Source organism: Clinocottus analis, unplaced genomic scaffold, assembly GCF_023055335.1.
Source record: "Clinocottus analis isolate CAN_PGR_092001 unplaced genomic scaffold, fCliAna1.0.p SCAF_14, whole genome shotgun sequence".
Lineage (NCBI taxonomy): Eukaryota > Metazoa > Chordata > Actinopteri > Perciformes > Cottidae > Clinocottus > Clinocottus analis.
In genome coordinates, this window is record NW_027175865.1 from 13,646,940 (window position 1) to 13,669,191 (window position 22,252).

Sequence of the window (22,252 nt, forward strand, 5' to 3'; positions counted from 1 at the left end):
GGAGATCGATCACGCGGAAAGTGGTACTGGAGCCGCGGAGGATCCAATTCAACCCAGCGCACAACTCGCAAATTACATCCCAGGCGCCGTGGAAGACGTTAAGGGAACCGCGGCGCCCACCTGGGAAACACTGAGTCCTGGATGGGGAGGACATGTTTTTTTTAAATTAGTGTGGTTTGATGTTCGCTCTCGGTGTTCCATTTTCTGTCTTTCTCCATGTGCCTTCCTCACGAAAGCGCCCCATCATCCGGCAGAACACACTCTGCTAATCCAAGGCCGCGCAGCATCCCCATCCATGAGCATCACGGACCAGGGCAGGCGTCCCCGGCTCGCCGCCATGGCGACGGAGGATGACAGCACCGCTTTGTTATGTTCACAAAATGTAATTACAGTCTTGCACGCCTTTCCCCTCCCCCTGCTCGCAGTCCCCAGGGAAGCTGCTGAAACTTTCAGGGTTTTCTAATGATTCAGTGATGACACGCTCAGCCTCTTTTACGATCCAGCTCACGCTCCTCAGCAGCTTTCCTCTCAGACGCGGTCTTTACGGCAATGTGTGCGTCACGTGTGCTTTCGTCAGGAGCTGCAGAAGGTGGCCACGGTGATGCGTTTGGTTTTGATGTGAAAACATGAGTTTTATTTATTATGACAATAAAACTGGTGCGTTACACATATTCACCCGAGAACATTATTGTCAGGTGATTGTTTTTTTTACCTGTGCCGTTGTGGTTGCGTCATTTTCATTGTGTTGCTTTTGTCTGAGTTGCGTGTCTCTCTGCTCCAATTTCTGTTTTTTTCAACAGCCCGTGTTCAGGTAAAATATATCCAATATCAGTTTTTACCATTGAGCAAGGCTCACATGTCACAGGAGCATGTGGATCAAAGAACAAGTTCATAGCTCCATTATTTATAGTTTTAATCATGTCTCATTGACGATTCCCAAATTTTTCACCCAATTTTAAGACTTTTTTTTTGAGTTTTTAGAGAGAAAATAACTTAAATTTGCCTTGTAATGTTGTATTTTTATGTATTTTTATCAGGTACATTATATTGGGTAAAATATACCTGATGGTAGTGATGTTACTATTTGTAATGTTAGTGCTATAGCGTTAAAGATAATTAATTCCATGTTTGATGGTTACTTGAGAGTGAGGTGCGTTTAGTGTATAAATGGTCCAAAAAGGGTGTTTTGTTATTTAAATGTAAAGCCGCCTGCCACCAGGACTCAATGCATTGATTAGTCCCAGAAAGACAAATTGCCCCAACGCAGTCATAAATATTCAATTCTAATAAGAGAGACGAAGTAGAGTACAGCTTATGGTTTCTTCTCTTTTCTGCAATAATGTAATAACTTACCATTAACACAGTCACTGGCTACATTTGGAGTTCATAGCTAATTGTACCTTCACAATAGGCATCTGTCGAGGAACACAAGGAGCCTACTTTCTCTTTTTGCTTTCTCACTCGGGAGGTTTACTGATGTAGATATGAATCAAATTATTCAGCATTTTATTTTATGTCACATTGTGTCCTAATGTTCCCCCAAAAATACTTGTGCAATAAATGTCTTGACTTGCCTTCCTGATATAAAGCATATCCACTGTCAAAAGTGATTCATGCATTACCTATTTATGAATGCATAGTACATAATAATATTGTGTGTCTGTGCAAGAGGGAAAAGTCACAAACTTTAACTTTTGTTTTTATTCTCGGCCGCTTGTCTCGTCTCTCCACAGTTAGTTCCACTAACAAATCTACAGACTCCAGCAGGTTTGTAGGGCTATACGTTGGCACTGTGCCTAAGCTCAAAAAGGTATAATATGCAGATGTTTCCTGAGAAACAATATATAGACTGATACCAAAATAATCTCTCTCAATCCCCCCTTAGAGCCCACTAAGCGTGTGGTGTTGTCTGTACCAGCAGAGACCTGCCCTCTGCCGGTATTTTCCTCTTCTTATTCTGTTCAAGATGTCCATGAGTTTCAGCAAAGAGCCTTGAGGGCCCACGTGGACATGACCCCCCCCCCTGCCTTGAGCGGCGTGCCGGGTGTGCAGCCCGTTCTCATCAACTGCTGCTGCTGTCACGGCCGTCAGTGTGTGATACTGAGACACCTTTTAGCGTCTCTAATAAAAAAAGAGGATGCATTTGATGACCAACGGAGTGTTTCATTGATGTGTGTTTATATGAGCTTCAGTGTTTACACCGGTTTTTGTTTCTCTCTTTGGCTGTGTGCAGTGTGCCGCTACACACACAGGACATATAGCACCTTCCGGCAGGGTTGTGCCGACGTCTTATTTGTGCTTTCGAATAGAAAATAACGTTTCCTGCATCCGATTCATGGATTTTTGGGGTTTCTTGCCAGCTGCTCTCTATCCTAATTCACACTCTATCTCGCTCGACCACCCGGCCAACTTTGTTTACACAAACATGAACGTGTGAAGCAAATTTTCATCGCAAATGTCAACCTCATGGTGGAGGAAAGCTGAACGTAATTAGGGTCGACACCATCTGGTGACCATGCATGCCTGTGCCAATACATCTGGAACATGCTGAGCTATTCATCAAGGTGGGCGACACCTTGACCAGCTGGTTGCGCTCGATGAAAAGTCACCAAAGGGGTCATTCAGTCATCTCGGTGCCATGAATGTGCTAATAGGTTCGAGGCGATCCATTGAATAGTTGTCAAGACATGTTAGCAGAAACACAAATGCTCAACCTGCTGAAAAGAAAATCACCAAAGTAGTTTGGATCCATCCTCTGAGGACCAAGAATGTCTACGCTGACCACCTATTGTCGTGCTGCTAGCGTGGCTAACAACACCATCAAGCGGTATCGAGCCGTTCTTCTGCTCCGGTTGAATTTAGGCAGCTGGCCAAGATATCAGCGGCTGTAATTAGTTGGACACACGTTCCACCGAGCCAACGGAGAGTACGAGCTCAGAGTTAATGTGATTATGGGATTCTGTTAAGCCCGGCTGTAAAGGACCGGTGGCACCTTATCAGACCCGGTTTGACCCGGCACACAGTGGCACCACTCATTGTAAAGCACTGATGATAACTTCATCTCGCCTGAGATTACGTCGATAATGAAAGCCGCAGGCTTCAAAATGAAGCAGAATGATTCAAGTTGAGGATGTGTCGTGAATGGAAACGAGATGAAGACGAGGGAGGAAATTAATCAAATGGGGACTCGTGGATTTGCATTTAATCACTCCTGGTTTGACATTATTACTCACGATTACCCACAGTGAGATTCAATATGAGCTCTGGGGTGATGTGGTTTATCAGGCCGGGCACCTCTCACTCCGAGGTAGTCCAAGTTGCCTGTGATAGCATGTGAGGAGTACGACAGTATGATACATATGGACGTGTTAGAATGATTTTTTTTATTTAATTAAAAGTCAATGAATAGCAATATCGAGAACAAAACTAAATGTGACCATTTTAAAAGGGTCAAAATTGAAGAAAATGTTACATTTTAGTGTTCAATCAGATCATTTAGAGCAGCTGTATGACGGCACACAGCTTTGTTACAATGACCACAAGACCAGGCATACTTTTTTGTTTGCCTTGTAAACATATTTGTTTCTCATCTCTCATTAAAAAAACGGAGTAATAATGTACTTTTTTTGTACCTAAACACCTGCTATTGCTCATCGGGACTTACTAGTCTCGTTCTAAAGCGGAGGATACTAAAACATTTAATCAGATTAAAAGGTGAATGACTCTAATCGTCTTGATAATCGTTTGACATTCAGGTAATGTCTGAACACTAAGTGGAGGATAGCTGGTTTCCTGTTGACCGACTCCATGTGCATTTGCGGCTAATTAGCATCCCGGGGGAGCGGAAAGGGACAAACAACTGGATGGCAGGTGCACTTCTCACGCATGTCCACCACCTTATGAGGGAAGAACAGAGTCTGATAAAATGGGTTTTCTCCCTCTCGGATCATATTATTGGACGGTGGAAAGTGGTCTGTTAATTAATCTGCACATTTTATAGAACACTGCCCTCATCTGGTCATTTTAAGAGGCCATGTACATGTCATTCACTTAGACGCAATCTTTATGCCCTCACCCGCCCGCCCCGAAGCCTTAAAGCCTGAACACTCAGGGACTTATCTCAGCTGGTAAATGGTCGAGTGTGAGAGGCAGTAAGGGCTTGAAATGGTATGAATGGGACAGCACTTGCAATAGATTACATAACATAAAAGTCTAGTCTTTTCTCCTCGATATGATCGTCTTCCAGGATTTTATGAGGAGTAATTTCAAACAATGTATTTCTTTTCGACAACTGCTTTAATGACAAAATGAAATGTTTGATGAATAAATCAGTGGAATATAATTTCTGCCTCCGTTTCTTCTGATTTCATGTTTTCATGCTCCATCTTTAATCCTTCTCGTTGTGAGTGTTCCATGTGTCGTCTCTTGGTTTACCTGTCCTTTTTTTTTTTTTTCTTTTTTAACACGTCCCAATGCTTACGCTTGTAACCCCGTGATTAACATCACATTGCTATGAATTGTGGGTAATTCCCGAGTGCAAAGTCTGCAGAAATGCAGACTTACATAAAGCGTTCATAAAGTAGTCAAAATGTCTGCGAGAAAGTCCTGGAGTTTGGAGAATACGAGTCGACCTCAAAATTTGTTATTTCCCCAACGGATGTAAGATGATGAAGAAGAAGAAGAAGAAGAAGATGATGAAGATGAAGACGATGAAGAAGAAGAGTGGGCAAGCTCGAAGAATCACGCCATATTGAAATGAAAATCACAGGTTATTTTAATTTCCGTAGTGTGTTGTTCATTTATCCAGTGTGCTTTGCAAAAAATGTTTTAAAGTTATCTGTATCAAAAAAAAAAGAAAAAAAACATTTTGTACCATTACTACTTGGAAATACATTTAAGAAATACTTTACAATTAAAACATACTGAGCATTACTGTGGATGTACAATATAAAGTCAATCACATCTACTTAATTGATCTATACAAATTGCAGCCAATTATGGACTTGCATATATAAAGTACCATAAAACAAGCCGGGAAAATAAAAATATGTACATTTTCCTGCTTGAATAAATCAATTTGAACAGGATTATAGGCTCGGAACTTTTTAATTCTCTACACACCCAATTAAGGAACGTAAAGTGCCTTATTAGAAAAAAATATTCTAGTGATACGTGCTCCATGAGAATCATTTAAATGATCAAGAAAATACAGTAAAACGCACATTTTCAGATATTAGGTCGGAATCTGCGCTAGAGGGGGTCTAAACACGAGACTCAAACCTTTGATTCAAATAGAGCTACAACTGAGTTTTACATAGAAAGAACAACGCTGGAGGCAAGTTTTTCACATTTTGTCTGAACCTTAAATCACAGTATGTGAGATCATGTTAAGGCTGGTTGCGGAGTAGACATGTGTAGTACCTAACGCGTACATGTACATAGACAAAGTTTAGATTTAATAGAAAGTTCAGTGTTAAGAGTGTCGTGAGCTACAGGGATCTCGGTTATGTGCATAGTCTTCCTGTTTTGCAAGAAAGATAGAAAATATAAAAGGCAGGTGAAGGCATGGGGAGATTAGTTTCCCCTGAGGGACACACTGCGATAACCCTCTGACAGTTTTCCTTTCATTTCAATCCAACTCGCTCTGAGCCCCCCCGCAGAGGATATTAAACGGTTCTCCCCGTTTCAGTGTTGGCACACAGCACCTCCGTCTCGGACGCGCCGAAAAACTCCTCCCGTGCTGAACTCCTCGGTTTAAGAACTGGAGTCTCTCTGAGAAACATCCGTAGGTTCAACTGTTTTGTGGCATATTACGCTTTGGTTCCAGTTATCAGCGACAGTGGGGTCTTCAGCTGAAGCAGATGAGCAAGCAGTCAGGAAAAACGGACCGAATGGACCACATGCTCTGTTCACAGCGAACGAGAGGGACTAGTAACTCCTCACTGGTTCCAGTCTAAGTGCTTTACTGGTCAGCATGGACGCGCTAAGGCCGATGGAACCTGGTAGAAAAAGAGGGAAACGGTAAAGAGGTTATTTTAGACCTTTCTTGGCTGCAAACATCTTCAGGAAAAACTTCAAAAGAGATAATATATCTAATAAAGTATTGATGACTGCTGGAAAAAAAACGACAGTTGAGGTGAATTATTGATGGGCGCTGTACACAAGTCTGACCTGGTGTAGATCCTGCTTTCTTCGTGAACCTCCATCTCTGAGCTCTTGAATTCATTGAGCTCCTTGCGGATGGCCGCCTGAGAAGAGACATGAAAGAAAGAAAACAGCACTTCAGCGGAGAAAGCTTTTATCCATTTATAGCCAGGGGCGAAGCTGTGATCAAAGCGACGTACATGTTTACATTAGTTTTGTCTCTTAATGCTCCTGACAAACTTAAAAAAGAAAGTTTTTTTTTTTTACTGTTAGTCCAAATAAAACACATGTCACTTCCAGCATATTCCTGTTGTTACACATTTTTTTGAGCTTTACTGGACCAGGTGATTCACTTGGTAATATTGGGCCCCGCCATTAAGCGGCGTCCGTATTGCATTCCTGGGATTCCTCCTCCACACTGAATCTGCTTGGAATGCAAATCCTCAGCTGTTAAAAAACGCACAGCGCTTAGGCTCGCTCTGTGCTAAGAAGCTCTAAGCCACAGGAGCCCTGCGTGAAAGAAAGGTGTTGCGTTTCACCTTGTCAGCAGGCGTGAGCTTGGTCCACGGTTTATCCGCTCGCCGGTCGTAGTCGTGGGCGTGGGTGCTCTCGACGTACTCGTGGAAACGCAGGATCTTCCTCTCCTGGAGCTCAGCCACCGTGGGTCTCTGGGACAGCTGAGGAAAGAGTGAACAGGAGTGTGTGTAGTCAGAGCTGTTTCAGGTGCTATGGTTCACAATAATAACGATAACCTGCAAGCGTCAAACAAAAAGGTACTTCGTTGCATCCTGACCTTTCTCGTTAGCCTCCGTTTGATCTCGGATCGCTCCATTCGTCGATCATCTTCATTCTTGGCTGCAGGAAGAAAAGACATTCCATGAGAGAGGGAGACACTGCAGCCAGTCAGGTAGATTTCACCCGAGCTGCCGTCAGCACGCCGCGGAAACAAAATCTTTAATAGTCGCTGTGTTCTGCACAAGGCGCTGCTTTGTTTTAGCGCGGGTGCGAAGCGTCGTCTGGGCCGAGTCATTTGAGGACAGGAGAGCCACAGTGTGGGGCTGGGACGAGTCCTGGATAAAAATGTGTTGACGGATTCTGAGAAGGACGACGTTAATGCTCAATTTCTGGGCTCCGACTTTGGATGATAGTGATGCTGCAACGATGTGTCAGCGTCGGTTGGAATTCACTACACTCAGTCTGCAGGTGCAGTGCTCTGCTCATAGAGTTAAAGTATTTACTGTGTTTTACAAATGCATCAGGAGAACGAGTACATTTTCAACACCTGGAGCCAGACACTTAAAACATTGTGTAGTCAGACTGGAACTCAGACAAAAAGAGCACATATGCATATTTATGAACATGCATACGTCTACTTTGCTTTTAAAGCCATGCATGAATGTTAGAGAGAAGCAGCCAATCAAAACCAGCTGGTTGTTAACCGATTGGCCGTGACCGGTGACTTGTTTTAATCATCGCCGCTTGAGTGAGAAACAAGTCATTCTTTTACATAGATAATGATCAATAAATAAATAAATACTTTTGAAAAAAATACACCAATAAATACATTGTTATATATCATTAAAGAATAGTTCAATCAATAACATACATAGCATAGAATAAAATGACCTCCAATTCTGCTCTCATATGTATAAACATACACTTTTCTATTAAAGAAAAGATCTGACTATTATAACGATACATATGAATTAGGGGTGCACCAAAATGAGTTTTTTTCCCACGACCCATTGGTGGATACTTGGTACCAATCTGGTACCAGTGCTCCGTGTTTAATATGAGACTGTAATTATATAATCATATCAAATTATGGATTTTCACACTCTACTGCAAATGGTTGGTTTATATTTAATATTTAACTTAGCCATTATCAAATGCTTACTTAAATAAAATTGTGATCTCACTGAAGTAAGATCATTTCGGTTCACCCACTGCCCCATAAATTATGAAGAAATCTACAGGTGCAAACAGATAAAGCAGTAAAATAAACACCCACATTTGTATTTCTTCTTTCTACTCTTCTGAACGGTGACATGTTATGGGGAAAAAAACAGCTACACATCTCCTGTGATTTAGAAATCAGTTTTCCCCACGCAGTGTGGTGTTTTAGTGCGTATGCATGGTTTATATGTCTGGCCCCTCGAGCACCATTATTCAAATGAGATCCATTATCTTAATAAAGTGAAATCACCACCAATATTGTGCAAAGTGCTGTGTGGCTAGTGACCATCAATATGCCTGAGGCGAGAAGGAGAGGAAAAAAAACACATTAGCCAGTCGGCAAATGATTCATGTAAACTATTGATTTCAGCCAAGATGAAAGAAAAATGAAGAGGCTGCTTTTAGACCTTGTGGTGCAGAGAATGCAAGTAAACACACCTAAATGAAGAAATGAGTGATGAAGGGAGAGTCTCACCTTGAAGGATGTTCCTCTGCTCCAACTCGTCTGCTGATGGTCTCTGACTCAGCCGCCTGAAGACACAAACCACGGTTGACTACCGTTTGGCTAGCCTCAAGCAATATAACTTGCACTATAAATAATGGATGAAATCTGTAAAGTTGCATCAGCCATTACATCAGATGGATGACAGTGACTTGCCACGTCCATTTTTTACGATGACTATATAAATCATCCACGTGAGCGGATATTGTGTGGGTCGTTTTACCTCGTCAGTGCCGAACTGATCTTGTTCCTCACTGCCGTCCACTGCTCCTTGCTTTGCCAGCTCATGCTGTCCTGGTTCTCCTGAGATTCCCGTTCCTCTCTCTCGCGCCTCTCCTGCCTCAAGGCTAACGTGCCTTTCCTCTTCACACGGCTTGCCAGCCCACCTGCAACACATAAGATATTTTTATACAGCCATGGTTTTACATTTGAAACACAATCACCCATTTTCAATCAAGCACCATTTCAACATAGAACAGTAGTGTTGACTCAAGAAAAAGAAGGAAAAAAAGGAACTTAACAATGAGAAACAAACGTAAAAACTCCTGCAGGTTCCAGAGCTTCTGAGGAAGCTTTTTGTCACCTACAAGTCTGTAAGAGGCCTCGTTATTATACCATCATTTCCATCATGGCCTTCAACTGCTTTCGGGAAACGCCTCTGAAGTTTACGAAGGTTGGGAACATGGATTTTAAGATCCACTTAGCCTTCAGATACTTGAGGGAAATGATGCCTAGAACAATTTGATAGGTCTTCTAAAGTAAGAGTCCAATCCTCAAAAAGCTTGATTTGTCTGACAAGCGGTCCAAAACCCAAAGACACTTGATGTTCTGTCAAAATGACCTAGAAAAGCATCGAGGATTTTACATTTCACAAACTGGGAAGAGTACAATAATAAATCAGTAACAATAAAAAAAATGTTTTATAAGTTGAAACTGATCAGGGAATTTCAAGTATCGCAAGAGATGAAAGACAAAGTGCATTTAAAAACTAACTACTAACTAGTTCAATTGTATTTTTAACCAGGGCACACACATCTACGGTCTCACATACGTGATTTGAAAAGTAGCAGCACGAGAAAGACCAACTTACTTGGAGGGATTTCGTCGTCGTCGTCGTCCTCCTCGTCGTCTTCATCTCTGTACAGGATGGGGCCGTCAGAGTCCGACTCCTCGCTGTCCCCGGGGCCTCCACCCTCATGGATGACACTCACTCTGAGGTCCACTAAACCCCTCCTGCTGCGGGGCTCCAGCTCAGGCTGGCGAGGAGGCCTGTGAGGGTGAAGCTTCCGCATCTCCTCCTCTATGTCGAAGTCATCGTCCTCTTGCCTGTAAACAAGTGCAAGCGGTGAGAGAGCTGAAGGTTCTCAAATTCAGTCATTTTTCTGTCATGTCCAAGTGTGAGAATGAACTGCAATAATTTTAGGCTTATTGTAGCCGCAGTGTTCAACTGGTGTGAGGACGAGTACAGTCGCAGGCTATTTGCAGCCATTTTGCCAGGTGAGGGAAGAAAGCTCAATTTGCAGAAGAGATTCACAAGATACAATTCTACAATATCCTTATTCGGCTGACGGAAGAGTGTTGAGCTCCTGCTTGTAGCGGTGGAGCAACAGATTACCTTCAGGTCAAGAGCCCAGAAAATGTGTCTTTTTTTAGTTAGAAAGATGTACTTAAAATGAGGTTGAGCAAATCTGAGAGTAATTACAAATCCAATTATAAAACATACAATGCCAAAGGACAGCTCAGAGATTTCTGCTGTGTCTTGCAAATTAACCAAATAATAAAAAAGCGTATTGAACGTATTAAACATATCAATTAAATAAATACATTTCTTAAGGGAGCAATCCAAATGCAGTAAGTCATTAAAAAAAACTACTCAAAAAGCATACATGCAACCATGTTACTTGATTAACCACTTATTCATTTCTATAAAATAAAAAAATTGTGATACAATAGGGCAATTTCTCGAACAAAGACTTCTTTTGTCAAATCAACATTGCAAAACCCAATAATATTGAGTTAACCATTATAAAAGGCTAAGAAAAACAGTGAATTTCTCCGTTTTTGTAATTTCTTGAAAAAGGACAGACACATTTTAGTTATCAAAATAGTTGCTCAGTAATTAACTACGTTTTGTGAACTAGAATAAAGATTGTTTATTTAGGATCTCATATCCCAATTAAAACTAACTGCACAGTATGCCCGGTTACTAAACGTACAATTGTCAATAGCTAACCCTCATGGTGACATTACATGCATTTACCATCAGAAAGGCTTTATAAACTTGAATGATATGTTCTCATATAAGAATGTAATGCCCAGCTTGTGGTACACTTACAGCCGTAGAGGTTCAATGGTGACCGGGAGAGAGTGCCGCGAGTTACCGCCCGTCTCGTTGAGGAAATCTGGAGGAGACTCAAAGAGCAGTGAGTGGGCCCTCTGGGAGCCGTCGGGGTTGGGCTGAGCCGGGCATGGACTGGCCAGAGCTCTCTGGATGAGGATGTGTAGGGGGATGTTTGGGAGCTGGCTGGGAGGCTCGGTGGTCGGGCTTGGGGGATCGGTCTGCACAGTGGGCACGGGACCAGAGGAAGAGTTGATGGGTGGCTGGAGCGACTGAACCCTGGGAGGAGATGGCGGTATGTGGGTCGGCGGTGAAGGCAGAGACTCAATGAAGGTTTGAGTTGCTGCTGCATTTGCCTTGTCCTCATTGCTATCTCCAGCAGGGGGCGCCGGTAGAGGGGTAGAATCTGGGTTAGTGGCGGGAGGCTCCGGGTCCACAGCGTGGCGTTTGGTGACAGGGGTCATCCTCTTTGGTGGCGTCGGTGGCGAGCGCTTAGCATGTGCTGGAACTATGATGACGCCACTGCCAGGCTGCGAGAGCTCAGCTGTTAAAGAAAAAGAAAAAAAAAACAGCAGAAATCAATACATGTTGTACAGGATGAGTCTTACAAACATGACCTCCAGAACATGAAGATGCACACATTCAGTCTGAAGTTATGTATTAATAACGAAACCAAGCACAAATAAAAGCAAATATGTCAATAACAGCTTTAGTTGTGGGGAAAAGATGTTGCTGCTGAGCTGGTTCTGAGTCAATGGAGGGTGACAAACACACGAACACACACATTAATCAACAGTCTGTAAGTAACATTCACCGGATCAACAAACACGTTTAATGCACTCCAGCAGATTAAATGTCATCCAACTTCCATGCAATGTTTTCTTGCAGCAGTGAGGGTTAAATTCAAACTGCAACACACATGCTTGCAGTATTGATGTTAGAACGGAGGTGAGCTACTCCGTAGGCTATCGAGGGGTGAATTGATGCAACCAATGTGCAGCGTCCGTTAAGATGGATTGAGATCTGGCACTCCGCTGGGTACCTGAGCGGGCCTGGACAGCTCTGTGCCGCAGGTGTACGGGGAGAGAAAGGTAGAGGCCGAGCTCACTCTGACGTCTCCAGCTGGTCCAGTAACAGGGCTGCCTGACCTTAGAGCCCCTGTTTAATGAGGAAGCTGGCAAAAATGAGTGGAGATGTCAGGGATAGGGGCTGAGGTTTGAATTCCAAGCTGGGAGATTGACTCAAGATGGTGGTTTTGGATAACGCTCGTCTTGGTTTGACACTATCCAGAAGCAGACTACACATCCCTCCCTCGATGTTAAACAGCCTCTGTGAAGGATTAATTCTGAGCACTAGATATGACTCATTATGCTGGTACCATAAAGTACCATTTTTCCTATTGACACGTAATTAAGTTTTTCTGAAATTCCTGATCATTCATTATAGTAAAACGATTGCCTTCCAGGGAATGAATCACAGGGAGACAATGTTCATTTGTGTTAAAGAGAGAGATAAATCAGCAGTTTGCAGAAATTTGTATCAGTGTACATGTCAGGAATTTGCAGTATAGAAATGTCAAACTAGGTTGAATGAATTCAAAGTACAGTGTTTCTCCACGAGAGAGCACTGGCAAGTTGATTTATTTTTTATTTTTGTGTTCACTATATCAAACTCAATATTGCAATATCCAAAAGAAAGGTTAAAAAACAGAGGATTGGACCACTCCAATTGCCAAGATCAATACGAAGATTTTACTTATTAATCTCATACAGACTACCTGGCAATCTGAAAATCCATCGGCATGAGTTTCAGGGCAGCAGGGCAGAAGGCCAGAGTTAAAATTCAGCACCCCAAAGTTTCATAATGAGCTGAAAATGTGTTTCACACTTGGGTGGAGTCTGCACAGTCAGCTCAGGGGATCCAACTTGGCTGGTCAAGGACGTCCACTCAGCGTGAAGGAATCCCACGAGGGGAAACGCTCACTCTGTGGCCGTTCACCACAACCGGCTCGAGTTCGACCCCCAAGATGAAAGTGTCTCTCAGTACTGGCTGTGACCTCGGCGCTTCGGGAGGAGGCCTTCAGTGCTCGCTGTACCGTCTCTCACGAGGCCCCCTGCTCCCAGCTCATAATCGTTTAAAGCTATACAACCAATGCGTTTGATTACATTGTTTACAAGCGCAACTAGTTCTTGATGAATCTAACCTTGCCGGAGAGGTCACTGATGCGTGATTCCACTCATCAACTTTCAGTTGGCAGCCCCAGTAATCTCCGAGAGACAGTAAGCTGCTCTGTGCAGACTGTGAATGAAAGAAGCAACGCGTGTATAGAAACCTCGCCTGACAAATGGTTGTGGAATGTGTCACCGCCACATACACACAGTGTCGGGATGGGCCGTAAACAAAAGCAGCGGTGGCACCCTGGGACAAAGAATATGAGATACTTAAAGACAATCAGTGTCAACTTAACCTCCAGGGAAGTATTGCTGGCACTGCATATAAATGACGTAAAGACAAGCCGGTGCATGTTTTTTCTCCAGAAACTGGTGGCTGTACACACTGAAAGTGGATACTGGCAACACACAGGAAAACACCAACACAGCAACAAGCAGCAGCCTCACTGTGAGGCTCAAAATAGAGTCAACAGCAGCATATTCACAAGTTTTAGTCCCAAAGAAAGTTAGTTGTACCATCGTACCAAAAACGCAAAGACCAAATATAGCCGTCAGCAACTTCCTCAGACTCAAAAAAGATTTATTTTCTGCATCTGCTCGCTGCCACACTACTCCAGTACAGGGGTCTCGCACCACCTAGACGATCTTCCTCACTTCCTTAATTCACACACTAACCAAAGATGGCAAATCGGGAAATCCCAACATTTATTTGACACTTCACAACTCTTTTTACTTTTTAAATTAAGGTGTAAATGATTGAAAGAAGAATATTTCAGGATCAATTTCTCCAACCATGAACATTGCTAAGGAATTACTTTGCACATGGTCGTAAAAGAATAACATTAAGATGTTAAACTCAGCTGATTCACTACGTTGAGACTGCTACAGCATGTGACACTGACACCTGAGTTAGCTGCCTGGTGAACCAGCAGGGTGTCCCACGGGTTCATGAAGCTCTCCACCAATAGATGGCAAAGAGGTATATGGCCCTCTCTGGAGGTCATTATTTAAATCCCTTCGACATGCAATTTCATAAAACTGTTTCTCAAAAACTGAATACACAGGCAAAATTATAGTCCTGTAACATTCATTTTGGATTACAATTCTAAAAATACACAAAGACCAGCTGTTTATAGATGGAGGCTCATGCTCAAACTACGACGCAAGCAAACTTACCAAATAGTGCAGGGTTGCTGTTGCGGTTGCTGGGTTTGGGTGGAGGGACAGGACCCTGCTTGGCGTGGGGAGGGACAGGCGGCGGCGTTACAGAGTCAGGTGAGGAAGGAGCAGCTATAGGGGGTCGAGGTGGGTCCTCAGCTATGAGGGAGACCGTCCGCGGAGGCTTGACCACAGCTACAGCAACAGAGGAGGAGGACGAGGTGGAAGAGGAGGATGAAGCCGAAGAAGAGGGGGCGGGACTCCTGTCAGACTCAGTGGAAGCTGCAGTAAGAAATTTAGGAGGTAGCAGAGCTTGTTTGCCAGATGGGAGTTCATGCTGAGAGTCTTTTGGTGGACGAGGGTCGGTGACAAAGCGGATGCCAACAGACTCTACAGAGGGCGCACACACAATCGCAGAATTAGAGGAAACATCCCAACAAACAATTCCTGCCATTTCTCAAAAGGATAACCACATACAGTGACATACTGAGGAAAAATATGTGCCGTTCGTGAACCTTGTAAAAAAGCAGATATTAAAGGATGAGAGGTACCATATATCAGTACGGTTCACGTACAGCAGACATGGATCAAGATGTAAATGAATGCAGCATCTGCAGATTCTGCAGTGTCAAAGCTTGATAGATAGTTTCAGTTTGTTGAGCTTTTCAGATTTAGATTTTGTTGGCTTCATAAATCCTGTCAGAAATACAGTTCAATCATTTACCCAAAAGTGTCGTTACAGCACCATCAGGAGACTTGGGTTTGCACACATGGTAGCATTTCCTCACAGCAAAACATTCACTGACTATTTCCTGGGAAAACGGTTCCCAGTAACAAAGAAAAAAAGGAGTCAGTATTATTGATGCCAATAAAACGAGAAATGCTTCGTCGAAAACAACGCAGCGTACGATAAAAACAAATCTCAAACTCCAGCTGAAGCAATATCAGACGTATGGTGAATTTAATTGAGTTTTGTGAATTTTGAGAGTTTAGGCTGTTTGACTTCCATAAGAGTTGAATGTCACTCGCTGGTAAGCTGGTGTCATTCAAGCAAGGGACGGCTCTTACCTGAGCGTTCTCTGAACTCTGTAGCCTGGCTGTATCTGGGCAGAGTAGTCCTCTTGTCAGCCTCTGAGACTGCGCGAGTCCTCTTGTTGTCCTCTGAGGAGGCCTTCTGTAGGGTAGGCCGCAAGTCCATCTCAGAGACGGGCCTGACAATATCCCGCCTGTCATTCACAGGCCGCTGAGGCTCTGGCTTCTCTCTTCTATCCTTCTCCTCCCTCTTTTCCCGCTCATCTCGTCGCTCTCTTTCATTCCTTTTGGCCCAGTCTCCTTCTCGCCTGTCTCGGTCATCTCTCCTATCCCTATCATCTCTTTCGCCTCGCACGTCTTTCCTCTCCCTGTCTTCCAGTTCTCTCTCATCTTTTCTGTCATCTCTGTTCTCTCTCCTTTCCCTCTCAAGCCGTCGATCCTTATCTTTGTCGTCCCTTTTTTCTCCATCATCGTGATCTCCGCGCTCCCTCTCGGCGCGATCTCTGCGCTCCCTCTCGTCGCGATCTCTCCGATCCCTCTCGTCGCGATCTCCGCGCTCCCTCTCGTCGCGCTCCCTCTCGTCGCGATCTCTGCGCTCCCTCTCGTCGCGCTCCCTCTCGTCGCGATCTCTGCGCTCCCTCTCGTCGCGCTCCCTCTCGTCGCGCTCCCTCTCGTCGCGCTCCCTCTCGTCGCGCTCCCTCTCGTCGCGATCTCTGCGCTCCCTCTCGTCACGATCCCTGCGCTCCCTCTCGTCACGATCCCTCTCGTCGCGATCCTTGCGCTCCCTCTCGTCCCGATCCCTGCGCTCCCTCTCGTCCCGATCCCTGCGCTCCCTCTCGTCCCGATCCCTGCGCTCCCTCTCGTCCCGATCCTTGCGCTCCCTCTCGTCCCGATCCTTGCGCTCCCTATTCTCTCTCTCTGTTCTTTCATCTTTCCTCTCTCTATCATCTTTCCATTCTCGCCTCTCTCTGCGGTCAACTCCCCCATCCCTTTCCTTTTCCTCTCGCCAGTCCTTTCTTTCTACGTCTTCCCTGTTCTTCCTTCCTCTGTCCTCCCTGTCATCTTTGCCATCTCGCCTCTCTTCTCTGCGGTATCTATCATCCTGCGGAGGTCCTCGGGGTAACGATCCCGCTCTCCTATCGACATCTGATGGAAGACGGCTTCGTCTGTCTACTTCTACACCAAGACGTGCGTGAGTGTCCACATCCAGAGGTGCCCGGTTACTACGGGAGGCATCGGACGGCACTCTGCTTCGACGTTCATCTCCTTGGGGCGGCCGGAGGGCATTCACCTTCAGGTCAGATTCCCCTCGAGACACTCGCACCCCTGGTTCAGACATCCTGTCCATGTCCATTGGCACAGGGTGCCCATTTTTCATTATTTCTCGACCTTTGGAGTGGTTAACATTGCTTTCTGTCCCATCAAGAAAAACAAGCAGTAAAATACAGTTAGCGTCATCAAAAATGGAGCCAATTCGTCAGTAGAATATTTTTCAACAAATGGAACTAAAGCCTGACCTACCATTTTCTGGGATATCCTTTAAAACCCCTCTGGCAACCAACTCTTGGCGACTTTTTCTTACAGAAATTCTTCTTTCCAAAACTGAAAAGAAATAAAATAGACAAAGAAATCAGCATAAAGCAATGCACACAAGAGATGGCAATAGCAAGCTCTTGTATGCAGCATACCTATGGACGTTTCAGTGAACTTGTCACTTGGCTTTTTCTTTCTCCATTTCCAGGGCTTGAAGATCTTCCCCATTTTGGAGAACTTGCCTTTACGTTTGCTTGGAGGTGATCCCCCACCAGAGTTTCCTTCTTCCCCCTTTGTCGTGCCGTGTTGCAAGTCGACCTCATCGTCTGCATGAACATGACAACGGCAAACAGATGATTCAGATTGACTTGGGGAAAATATGTTTCAAGAGGTATTTCACAAATGTTAAGCCCTATTCTTTTTCTAGAAGGTATTTGTTTATCTTCACAGGAGGCCAAAACAAAATCAATGCAAACAACGTAACACATAAAGAGATTAATATATCAGTATCTTTGAACGGTGGCACATCAGTAACATGTAAGCTATGACTGAACACTAATGCAATAATAATGCACTTCAGAATCTATTGCTCATAAAACATTTAATATAGTCATATTGTCTTGAACAAGTCAGTTCATTGTGTTCATGTGAATATAACAGATACGTCCCAGCTATGTTGACAAACCCAAGATATGATTTGGGCTGACCACAGCATTCTTGGCACGCCTCCATTACAAATTGGGCACATTGGAATTTAATCTCCAGGTCTCACTAGATGACCACATCCGGATGACAAGTAAATGCTGGTGGCCTGTGGCTATAACAAACACTACAGTTCAGAAGTTGTCCAGTTCTGTGCAGGTGAGTGACAAAGTCCTGAACACGAGGCCACTTGTTCTTGTTTAAAAAATATAAACAACAATTTCCCACACATGAGTCAGATATGACACCATCATGACTTGACTGGTATACAAGCCAAACCAGATGTATTAGATATTAAATTTAAGAGGTGCATCTTTCATTTTGAGAATCCAGAGACAATCATCTAAAATAAAAACAAAATAGTCCCTTTTTTGTGACTCAACAGATACGCGTTTAGATTGCTGATCAGGGATGCATGACCAGACAGAGGGCAGCGCTCACCTCTAAGCCACTGCTTCAATCATTTGTCATAATAAAAAAAGAACCAAACATAAAAACAAGGCTGGTCCAAAGTTAACTCACTGACTTGGCTGCCTCAGCTGTCATATGAGAGCCAGACAGTAAAACATGTGCACTGCTGCTTCTGGTATTATTTACAGGGTTGTGTGAATTAATGAGATTTCTGTCATAGTGCTGATGGTTTAGAATAGAACATCTGCTGCATTCGTCAGGTTTACCAACACTATCAAAAGGTTTTGATATTTTAGTTTTAAAAACAGTGCAATTACTGAGCAATGTCAGAACTAAACAGATAAGTAAGTACACAGCGGTGACGGGACAGAAACCATGACTCAAAAATTCCTACGTTGGTCTTGTGCTTCTGAAAAGGCAGCAATAACTGGGTGTGAAGCCACTATTGAAACTTTTGAGTGATGAGTCGCATTGCATCGTGGAGGCAAGTATAGAGCTCCACCGAAGGCAGCTACATGGTGTATGTGCAGGCAGGAGGGAGGGGTACTTCACCACATGTTCACCATGTAATGTACAGTAAGAAAGGTGAGCAGATTTCTCTCTTTAGAGCAGGTACAGTGAGCATTATGTGATGGTGTGAAGGTGACGTGTTATGGGGACACTCGCATCCAGTTATGATAAAAAAGCAAATGTATGCAATAACTGAATGATTTACTTGTAATATTAGCAGATGGTTACTTCCATATCTGCATACTCAAGGTCATGAGACAACTCCGTCCATTTTACGAGGACAATTAAAAAAAATAGTGAAGGCATTATAAAAAAACATGAATACAAAAAAAGCCCATAAGAGTTTGGCAGCCCAAATGTCTTTCTCTTGTAATTCCTGCTGTAATTGAAACACACAGCACTATCACTGACAGTTCTTGTGATGCCGTTGTATTGGAAATTAAGCTGGTATTACTAAGGAGCAACTAATTTACTGTATGTGTGTAGTTTGCCTTTTCATGAAATACATGCGTGTCCGGCTCTGTTAGGTTGGTGCACTTCATTTTAAGTCACACATCTTCCATTTCCTGTGTCATTAAAATATATTGACAGACAGTAGGTCGGGCGATATGACAGCATCTTGAAATTCTCGCATTACCTCATTTTCAGCTGCATGGCAAAGTAACGTGATTTGGGCGGAGATGGAGGAGCGTTGTATGTAGAGAGCAGGACGAGGCATCTCTAATGCACTCTGAGAGGGCACAACTCCACCGAGGCCAGTGAAAACTTATTTGTGTGCCCGCTCCCCGATTAGGACCCACACACAATTTTATGAGTTAATTCATGAACCATGCTTCATGAAAATCGAGCCAGTAGGTTTTCCATTATCCTGCTGACAAACATACAAAACAATATATAAATATCCTCCCTGGAGGTCATGACCTAGTCCTGTATCTCCCTGGCAAGTTTTCAATCTTGAGCCATGTGACCATGTCCATTTTCAAACTGCAGGTTTAAAATGCTGCGTTTCAATAACGTCGACATTCACATAGGATGCTTATATCTGTCAGAGGTGACAACTGCTGACCAGAACCATCCAAAACATCTGTACTTTTTTTGCCGTCAGTGTGAACATGTTCAGTTTGACTCTGTTACGACAGCAATGAGTGCACACAGCTAGAGCACCACACCGCAATCAACAGGCAGACTACAACTTGTCTACAAACATGATACGACTATTGCAATGCTACTCCGTATCTTGTATCTCATGGCAGGACTGAAAGACGCGTACTCTTCAGCCTTGACCTCCGTTTTAACCGGCCCTCTGTCTTCACGCTACCGATAAAGATGTCAAAGCTTCAGAAAAGCAGGTCAGATTAGGTTGTATGTCGATCCTCAGTCTGATATTCCTTACTCTAAGAACATCCATGTTCGTTACCTCTAACCACTGTTTTGCCATGTTAAAATAAATGTATCCATCACATGTATGCATAAATGTATTTTATTGAGGACTGTTCAGACAGATACTAAATAATATTGTGTGTGTTTTTCAGCCCTGATACACCCACAGTTTAGTCACATATCCAAGTGCTGATTTAACTATATTTGACCCACTGTTGCAGCAATATTGGTTCATGAAAAACTCCTCCACAAAATGTTATTTTGCATCTATGTGTAAAATTCCATGCAAAAATGTGGGCATACAGAGGTCAGTGAACGCAGCGTACTGGCCCTCACAGCTATTTCTGACCCACACACCAGCGGGAGTTAAACTGGGAGAAGGGGGGGTGTGGCAGTGAACTGGGAGAAAACTGCTCGGCTGCAACAGAAGCAAAGTGTGATGTCGGTGACCCTGTACAGCAGGGCATGACAATCTGAGACGGCTGCATTTCACAGAACCACCGGAGAGTTATAAAGTCAACGACCCCGAACAGGGGAGGTGAAAGAAAAAGCTCACAATGCTCAGATCAAACACGAATACCCAGGCTTCAGGTATGCATATTATATGACTCCAAACAAGGAACGCTCCTTTCATCAAAACCCAAGACGGTCGTAGCAACATGTCGGCTTCTGGAAATGCCATTGTCGCAATGCTTTGAAGTCCTCCGGTCAAGCCGTCCATATGACTCATGCCAATCACATGACATTGACTGCACAGAACAAAAATACATTCTGCATGCAGCGCAAACATTCAGCAAAGAGGATTGTGCTCATGTTACTTTTGGTTTTATTGAGGAAAGAGTGTTGAGGAGTGTTTCAACAGGATCCCTTGAGTAAAACAGAGCAAATATTGGCCCTAACGAATGAGTCAACAGCTCCTCTTAACAAACAGTAGGCCGTAATCCACATGACCAATTTAAGACCGTGATATTCGGTGGAATAGCGCTAGAGAGAAGGTGGCCTGTTTTATATAGTTGCTCAATAGCTCCAAACTGTACTATTAAAAGAAAATTTGTAGGTGTACAAACAGCCTTTGAGAGAGGATCCACCTTTTGACAACAAAAACTGGTTCTGAAACATTTGCACTGTTATTAGCGTAACCAGAGACACGTTCTCTTTACACCTGTGGACTACATTATGACTTCAGAAGCAAAGCCATTTGAATAATAAAAAAAAAAACGACCATCTCCATATCGGCGAGAGCCTGTGTCAGGTGATGCCCTCTACCCCCAAATCTTGTTTTTTCCTTCAGAAAAGCGTGCAGAGGGAGAAGGAACGCTGAGTGCAGACAGAGAGATGTTTGTGTGGTTTGAACATTTCACAATCACCACATTCCATCTGCACGCATTCTTCTATACCCGTCTGTGCCTGCCACCTTCTAGAGACTCGCTCTCTGCCGTTTAAAACACCTTAAACCTTGGCTTTCCATTCGGCACAACTGTGAGCGTGCCAACCAGGCTTGTTTACCCATCTAAAAACCGGTCAACACGTTCACGGCAACCATTTAGTGCCAAGCTTCTGGTCTTTGACTCACCCCAGTTGTGTTGGGCCGGTTGCTGGGCCACAGTCTCACTGCTAGCAGTGTGTCCCATGTTACGGCTCCTGTCCCAGCTGGCCTGCCGGGCCCTGCCTCTCCCGAGGCCAGAGGCAGGAGAGGAAAACCTAACGCCACCTCGCTCTTCTCCAACCAGACATAGAGCTCCTGTAACTCAAGACTGCCTCGACTGCTCACTTGAGTCGTTTAGTCTCCCTCGTCTTTACGGTCCTGCTCTCCCCCACCCTTCAGCCCGTGTGATTTGGTCTCTCCCCCGCTTCCTCCCTCCTTCTTTCCCTTTAAAACACAAACATACTCGCTAAGTTTCTAGGTCCCTCCCTTCTTGGAGCTCTGACTTCATAAATAAGGTACGCCAATAAGGTAATCCAGCAGATGCCTTTCATTCCAGAGAGCAGATTTTTTTTCCGGGGCAAAGTTCACAGCAGGCGAGCTTTGAGGGATTTGCAATGTGGTGGGCCCCCTGCTAGCAACATTTTACCGACTGACAAAACACTACTCCCTGAAGGGCGAGGGGGCGGACTCTGCAGGGTGAGGTAACTGGAGAAGTGGAAGGTGAACCGATCGAAGGTGGAGCTCAAAGCCAGAGGAGCGGAAGTGACACAGCGGTGGTGTCTAATGACTCTCCAGGGTTTTGTCCTTTTAAACTATGAAATGCATGTGTGAACTGATAACACTTTTATGACATTTCAGCAACTTTGTTTTACAACTACACCAGTTGGATTTCACTATGTGGGAACACATTTTTATATTAAAACTTGTTTTTGCCATCGGTTTTGGAAATACACAATTGGAGCTGTGTCTTATAAAAAAAAAGCAAGTTC

General features: G+C 44.0%; 1 protein-coding gene across 2 annotated transcripts; it reads right to left on the bottom strand.

The window, feature by feature from the left end:
- Positions 1–4,756: 4,756 nt before the first annotated feature.
- Positions 4,757–21,771, bottom strand: phactr4a (phosphatase and actin regulator 4a). Of its 2 annotated transcripts, XM_068575550.1 has the most exons (14): positions 21,411–21,771; positions 16,990–17,160; positions 16,823–16,903; positions 15,338–16,714; positions 14,288–14,659; positions 11,983–12,114; positions 10,938–11,484; positions 9,693–9,928; positions 8,826–8,988; positions 8,576–8,631; positions 6,938–6,999; positions 6,684–6,821; positions 6,172–6,248; positions 4,757–5,999 (listed from the first exon to the last, which is right to left on the bottom strand). In XM_068575550.1, the coding sequence occupies exons 1-14, from the start codon at positions 21,466–21,468 to the stop codon at positions 5,984–5,986; spliced, it is 3,486 nt and encodes a 1,161-aa protein (XP_068431651.1). In that variant the 5' UTR covers positions 21,469–21,771; the 3' UTR covers positions 4,757–5,983. The 2 variants fall into 2 exon arrangements, with proteins under 2 accessions (XP_068431651.1, XP_068431652.1); XM_068575551.1 differs by lacking the exon at positions 11,983–12,114 and having other exon boundaries at positions 21,411–21,770.
- Between the last annotated feature and the right edge of the window lie 481 nt (positions 21,772–22,252).

Excerpts from the sequence above, each read along its gene's own strand:
- phactr4a (XM_068575550.1), bottom strand. The coding sequence starts at position 21,468 with ATGGGACACACTGCTAGCAGTGAGACTGTGGCCCAGCAACCGGCCCAA. Across the intron at positions 7,000-8,575 it reads GCAGAGGAACATCCTTCAAG|CCAAGAATGAAGATGATCGA; the intron begins GTGAGACTCTCC and ends TTCTTCCTGCAG. Across the intron at positions 6,249-6,683 it reads AGCTCACGCCTGCTGACAAG|GCGGCCATCCGCAAGGAGCT; the intron begins GTGAAACGCAAC and ends GTCTCTTCTCAG.